Source organism: Rhipicephalus sanguineus, chromosome 10 (genome assembly GCF_013339695.2).
Source record: "Rhipicephalus sanguineus isolate Rsan-2018 chromosome 10, BIME_Rsan_1.4, whole genome shotgun sequence".
Lineage (NCBI taxonomy): Eukaryota > Metazoa > Arthropoda > Arachnida > Ixodida > Ixodidae > Rhipicephalus > Rhipicephalus sanguineus.
Window position 1 is genome coordinate 48,711,651 of NC_051185.1, and position 7,483 is coordinate 48,719,133.

Consider the following 7,483-nt stretch of genomic DNA (forward strand, 5'->3'; position numbering starts at 1 on the left):
GGACATCACGGTGAAAGCTTGAAACGTTCCTCTTACCTCACCACGAGAAAAACGTGCGAGCAGACCGGAAGGGCAAGGTTCTCCAATGCGCAAACTAAGAAGCGAGCGAGCTCGCCGACGACTTTTAAATGCGCCCGTCGGGCTCCTAGCGCCATCTCGCTGGTAATGAAGAAACGCTTATTATCGCCTGCCGTCTCTGAGTCCGTCCAGCTTTAAAGGGTGTGTATATAACGCTCGCCGTTAGCTACGTGGAGGATCTGCGTTTCGTGGCGTAGTGGATAGCGCCACTCGCTGCGGAGCAAGAGGTCCGTGGTTCGATCCGCGCTTGGAAGCATTTTTCTGAATTATTTTTCTTGGGGCTTTATATATATATATATATATATATATATATATATATATATATATATATATATAATATACATACTTATACATATACGGTGCATGACGGCGGCGACGGCGACGGCAAAATTCAGCCGAGACTGTCCATATAATTGCTATCGCAATAAAAACCAATAGAGCTCTGTTACGTAGCGTTCTCTTACACCATTCTGATACTTATTCATTTTCCTAGAGCCCTAGATGTGCTTGTCATGAACGATTCAGAACAGCTAGCATCTTACATTTACTGTGGAGCCCAGTTGCCGAATTTCATTTTTTTTTCTTGTTGCACCTTACAGGGGCCGGTAGTGCAAGAGATCCACCAGATCTTCAACGACTACATCTCGCAAGTGGTATCGCTGCAGAAAGACAGTCCGTTCATCGAGTTCACCTGGACCGTGGGACCTTTGACGAAGCTGTAATTCCTTTTATGTTGCTGGTGCAATACATAGGTCTCGCCTAATGTGAGCTCCGCGTAAAAGTTGAGGTTTTCGCTGGGACTCGTTGATAGCAGCGTTTGGGATACAGCCCTGTCGAGGTGCTCATAGCGCTTGTAATTCTCTTTGAAGATTGGCACCTCAGAAATACTACACTAGATCTTCCAGAATATTGCGCTTAACTTAAGTCCTGCTATGTATGCATTCGAGTCATTTAGCGCAGCGTAATTTGTATCTGTAACCGCTACCGGTACATTAGACAGCGTTTATTGCGCATGCTCCCTGTCTGCCGGCTTTGGACATTTCCCTCTAACCTCCGGTTAGCTTAATGGCAGTGCAATACAGCACTGCAGCCTCCAATATCTTTGCAAATCCTGCCTATGTAGTTACGCCTCGAAACATGGGAGCCAATCGATCATTGCGGCGGCAGCAGATTTCAAGCTATATACTAACACATACTTTTTTCCCGCTAGAGCTCGGACAACTTTTGGTGAGCGCTTCTGCAGTGTTAGGGATGTGGCGCCCTCTCAGTGAACCATTGTGAGTGAGGTTGCCCTACATTTGATCCCTTTAATTAATGCATATCTGCACATTTCCTTCACAAAGTTAAGAACTTAAACAATAGATGACAACTGCTAAAGCATTACAGGCATGTAAACACAGCTGTAACCTCATCCTCCAACTATGTACCTACAACCAAACCGTATTTACTGCTAATGTTTGCTTAGCACCGTAGCTATAGCCTTGCTTGCGGCATGTTTACTTGATTTGCGCTTATTTTTTCAGCATGGAGAGCACGGGTTGGAGCAGGATGTCCGGCTGCGACGTAGTCAGTCAGTTCGAGACGAACCTCAGCAGCTCAGAGTTTTACACGGACGGCAACGGATGGAAGAACATGCGCCGGATGTAAGTGTCGTGCATGTCGCCGGTTGAATCTCATATTTTCTGTGTTACGGCCAACCTACACTCAATTCATAACAGAAGGTACGCAGGAAGTCAATTAATACTGTCTTGTCATATCAGAGGAATACTTATATATGTGTAGGCTGTCGCAGGTGTCATGCACCAAGTGGTTATGTCTTTTATACTTCTACAGCGAACCTGTGTAGGGCTAGGAGGTGAGAAAATGTGAAGGTTCATGAGTGCGCAGAAACTATAAAGCAAACGCGAGTCAGCGTAAGCTGCCTCAAAGGGTTTCCGCACTTGTATTGGCTTTTCTTCAGGTTTTCTCAGCATATATCTAGGGATGATACCCGGCGCAGCATAAATCGCTACCCATAATTTTTTTTGGGGGGGGAGGGGCGGGGGTAGTTCTTAGTATCGTCTAAGCTAACGTCACCAAATGCAAAGTTTGAAGCACGCGTCTCTTAAATACGATGGTAGAGAAATGAAAAATACACCATTTCCTTTCAAAGGGGACCATGAGGCGACGCGAAGCCGGAGCACTTGCACAATCGCATTCCGTTGGCGTTCGTTGGGCATGCTACCGACCTCGCGTCGTGGAACGCGAAGAGCAACGCTACGCGCGTCTCGTCTTTCCTCTAGCCTGGCCGTTAATTCTCACAGGGCGAGCGGGGAACGTGGTCGACAGGCGTGCGAGGGGGGGGGGGCAGCGTAGGAGAGGAGAGAGTGTGGGAGGGCACGCGCAGGAGCTGGTGCTCATCGCGGCGCTGCGCAGGAGAGAATTTCGGCATGCCTAGCCCGCGTTTCAGAAGAACAGTGGAAAGGGGGTGGGGAGAGGGGAAGTGTAGAGGGGAAAAGGGGAGAGGGGAGTGGAGAGGAGATGTGTGGAGAGTGTATGCGCATGCGCAGTGAGGGTGGTCACGCCGCACACCACCACCATCGGATTGAACTCCGTTATAAGATACTTCGCATCTAAAAGCTATTACAGAATACACTTCAATAGATTCTAGCTCCTGACAAAGCACCGGGGCCGCACTTGTTTCGAACTAAGATGAACGATTTGAAGTACTATCATAGGGAAATGGTACTATATGGACTTCACTATGGGAGTGCTTTGGTCATGAGGCCTGTATGTGGCACGATCAACTGTGGTTGTGTATTTTCCACGGACTGGTCCGACACCCAATTTTCTTTAAACGAAGCTTCTTTTGCAAGAGAAGCCATTCATGTGTCGATAGTGGCGAAACAACAAATCATTCACTTACTTAACTTTAGGTGCATGTTCAAGAAGCCTAGGTAGCCGGAAATTATCACGAGTGTCCCATTAAGGCTTAACTCTATCGTAGTTTCGGCACATAAAACCCCACCATTTTGTTCTTTTGTCCTTAATGGAGGATTCTTTTCTGTTTATCCGCACGCCCGCAGAAGGACGCTGCACAAATACAAACTACCAATTTCCTTCCAACTACCCCATCACTTCGTGGATCTACATCAAGGTACGTTGCGACGTAGGACCAAGCCGAAGTTGCAACGACGGTGTAAGATGGTAGCAACCCATACAGTCTTCCTCCGTGCAATACACTTATTGACCGCGCCGCCGCCGTATTGTGTCGGACCGTGGACGCGGACACACGTGCGCGCGCGTTGTGTTTCGTCTTGTGTGGTGTTGCCAGTTTAGCGCGTCCCTAAAGCTCCCACACAATATGGTTGCGCTGCTGGACGTGTCACCACCCTATATGAAAGAACGCTGGCATAGAGGCACCTTAATCTGAATGGGAATACCTCATAGTGGATAAAGGTACTCGTAATCCCGGTGTATAAGCCGCCCATGGATTTTGCCGTTATATTTCCCTTAGGTAACCGCATAAGGGACCCCTACAATTTAACATGACATGGAAGTGTTTAATGCGGTAGGCTCCGTCAAGGTCTCACGCAACACTTGCGTTCCTGAAGAGCTGTGTGGTATATATATATATATATATATATATATATATATATATATCTATATATATATATATATATATATATATATGTTTGAGCACAGATGTAGGTTACCATGGTACTCGGGAGCGCACACCTTGGCGTTTCTCTCGCCAAATGACAATGCTTTGAATAAGTGAATATCGAGTACTAGTGTTTATTATATGCCTGCTGATGCAATGTTTGCGTGTGATTCACGATCCAATGTGTGTCCAATGTAAAGTACTTCAGCTACCACAAGGTTTAAATCATCATCATGAACGTTAGTCGTCGGGATGCAGATGTGCCACCAGGCGTCAACGTGGATACGTCCACGTCAAACGGTGTTATAGCTGCCGAACACCAACAGACATTGTGCAAGCTATCGTACATCAATGTACAATAAACAATACACTACCCTTGTGAAGAGACGGTTCAATTTCGCGCTATGCTGATTCCTGTTACGGAGGAATCAACGATGTTTTTAAGCGTATTTTCTGTGTTTATTTCATCAACGAGAGAGGAACCTTTCCTCCTGCACAGGCCAGCTTTTCTTGGTTTTTGTTATCTAGGTCGCACGACACTGATTTACCGAGATAAACGAACTCATGCAGATATTTAAGAGCCTCTGTGCCCATCACGATAGGTTAGGCATTCCCTCGGAAGATCTCAACGCTCTTTACCTGATACCTGCCTCTATGTGAGCGTATTATATAAATAATGCGCTCGCGATAGAGCTGAGCTTTTTGCACTGCGTGCCTGATTGAATACTACAACGCTACGCTGAGCACTGTTTGTATTACACCGCACCGTTGCACATGCTATTTGTTTTCGTATAACGGAAGCACAGCTCAGAACATTCACAAACTCGGCAGGTGGTGAAATCACTGATACCTAATTAGAGCAAAGGAAATGTCGTGCACATGCATACACGTCAGCAAATCACAAGAGAAAACATGAATAGCATAGATATTCAAGCGCTTCGTTAGAGACTACAAAAGCAAATTTTACAATGTATGAGTCACTGTGACTTGTTGCCGAATATGCAGCGTTCAAACTCAGTAAAGGTAACTGAGCGTAGGTTTCAAGGGGAAGGAAGGGTGCACCGTCGGCGTGTTTTGTTTCATGATATTCGTTCCATACATCAGAATGAAGCAGCAACACGTCGGTCGGCTTTCGATTGCAATCAGTGCGGTTTCAATAAAATCTATCGAAGCAGCAAGCTATGTTTTGCGTTTCAACTTCCCGCAGGACCGAACCCAAGGGCTGCAGATGATGGTTCTTCCGGACCGCGCACAGGGAGGCAGCAGCCTGCGCTCGGGCCAACTCGAACTCATGGTAACGGGCTTTTACTTCAGCAAACTGATTAGACGTGACCTGCAGTCACTTAGATTAGACACGAAGCAATAACATTCAGATGAAGAACGTGCCCTCTGATGTACGGCCAGATGACCGAATATTCCGGAGTATTCGTGACCGCCTGCAGTGCCCGGTGCTGCTGAAGAGCTGTATACATCAGCATGAATGCTTCTGTATACTCGTGGTGAGCTCATTTTGGCAGTGGAGCGAAGTCTGCGGAGGCGGGGCTTCCGCACACTCGTGTTATTCCGCTATTACCAGGGCAGTTGGCGGATATCAGCTCCTGTATCGGTTTTGCTTGCTCACAGCGTTAACGTGTTTAGAAAAAAGAAACATAGACATAAAAAATGTGAATGGGGGAGAGGTTGTCCAGTGTACGTTGCAGTGCCACATTTTGGGTATACTTCTCTTGGGGAATTAAGCGGCAGTTAAGCCGAACACGCACAAACACACGTCAGGGACGCAACGGTTACGTTGGAAAACAGGCGCGCAGAAAACGAGGTGCTGTCTAAGAAATGAAAAACAAAAGAAGAAATTCTTTTAAAGGAAACAATAATTTTGCTTTACCTCCGACTTCCCGTTACTGATATAGTACCGTAACAAATGATTTATTTGAGCAAGGCAAATAGCAAAACAAACTGCTAAATTAGGCATTATAGCGTGGTGCCCTAGCAAGCATGTGTTTCGGTTCTATAGCTTCCAAGCACTGCCAAAGAAAGTAGTCCCCGAGTATAGAAACATAATTTGCGATGCAGAGTTTTAGCAGGGAACGCAGCAAGGTACTACCACACTGACCTATCCTTACTGTACTTTAGTTCTGGGGTTAACATAGTCAATATTATTATCATAATCCATGACACGCACGGTGTAATGAGCGAGAGTGATTGGTGTCTGCGAATGACGCATTAGGCATATACTTAAAACGTCAGCGGCGCGTCTTCGATGCAGGTTCACCGCCGCCACATGACCAACGACAATCTGGGCGTGGGCGACTCTTTGCAAGAAGTTGGCGGCGACGGTGCTGGCCTGGTGGTGAAAGGCACCCACCGGCTGTTCCTTGGCTCCATATCAGAGGCGCGACAACTTCTGCGGCCGCAGGCACTGCAGCTCGTCTACAGACCACTCCTGCTGTTCGCTCCCGCTGGGTGGAAGCCAGTTAATGAAAGGGTAATCGTACGCGCAAGAGTTCAAACACCCTTTCGACAACGCAGAGTGGGCGTGTTTATCATAATCAAATTATGAGGATTTGAGAGCAAAAAGAACAATGCGGTCATGAGGCACGTCGTAGTAGTCGTGGTCGTTGGCGGCTTATCGGCATTAATGACGCCGTAGCGCTGGAAAGACAGGACGTGAAAGGCGACAAGTGCGCTATTTTTTTTTTTGCAGCCAAGCTCTCTTATTCTACGCTGTTCCATCATCGTCGTAGTAGTAGTAGTATTAGTATTAGTATTAGTAGTAGTAGTAGTAGTAGTAGTAGTAGTAGTAGTAGTAGTAGTAGTAGCAGCAGTAGTCACGCAGGTCACGTGACCACAAGGGGGGAGTATAAATAAATAAATTAAACGAAATGATGATGATCGTTATGCTCATATTTATGATGATGATGATTATGCTAAAAGATGATGATGCTGCTCGAAACCAGACTAGCTGTCTTAGTCGCACACTTACAGTTTCGCTGTCCGACGGTTTCGACTGCACGGAACTGGAGTAGATTTTTTTTTTCCCAGCTATCAACTGAATTTTATTTCAGAGAGCTGGCTATTCACACTAACACCAGGAATATACCGAAATATGCAGCAAAGCCAACGTACTTCCCATTGTTTTTCACGTCCTGTCACAATTCGATAAGTGCGATGGTACAGAAGGCTCCTGTAAGATCCGTGCCACGGGTTGCCATTCTGATTTCAAGCTCTTACAAATCCTTAATTCGTGGTCATAGGAAAGAGCAAAGCCGCTGGTTTATGGGTTGAACGTCCGAACGTGACTTAGGCTACGTGCGACATCGTAGTATAGGGCTCCGCGCAATTCGGAGCACCTCCGTTTCTTTAACGTGCACTGACATCGCGCAGTAGGCGGGCCTCTAGCATTTCACCACCCTCAATATGCGACTGCCGCGGCAGGGATCGAACCCACGTTTTTCGGGCACGTCGCAGTAAAGAATGCCTAATTAATTTCGACTACAACGGTGCCTTTTTTATTTGAAACGATGAATAGGAGAAGGTACTTTTATGGCAGCTGCCTACTCCTTCTCCCTAGCAAACGAAATATACGATACTAAAAAAGAATAAAAAGGGCACCAAATATGTCATACACTAAAACACAAGATGTGCAAATACAGGCGCGTACAGAACAACAGCACATGAGTCACATATAGTCCAGCAGGAGTTAGGTAAGTAAAATAAGTTTGCATGTACACGTATAAAGTCCAAGGTTCTGTATAGCTTGAGATT

General features: G+C 46.3%; 1 protein-coding gene across 1 annotated transcript in view; it reads left to right on the top strand.

Annotated features, from left to right (window-relative positions):
- LOC125760240 (lysosomal alpha-mannosidase-like) overlaps positions 1 to 6,744 on the top strand; it is a 13,743-nt gene extending 6,999 nt beyond the window's left edge. Inside the window, exons 6-11 of the mRNA XM_049420066.1 lie at positions 678 to 796; positions 1,602 to 1,693; positions 3,144 to 3,214; positions 4,929 to 5,015; positions 5,985 to 6,203; positions 6,676 to 6,744. Of these exons, the coding sequence (XP_049276023.1) occupies positions 678 to 796; positions 1,602 to 1,693; positions 3,144 to 3,214; positions 4,929 to 5,015; positions 5,985 to 6,203; positions 6,676 to 6,744 (657 nt within the window). The remainder of the gene's footprint in view (positions 1 to 677; positions 797 to 1,601; positions 1,694 to 3,143; positions 3,215 to 4,928; positions 5,016 to 5,984; positions 6,204 to 6,675) is intronic.
- The last annotated feature ends 739 nt before the right edge of the window (positions 6,745 to 7,483 follow it).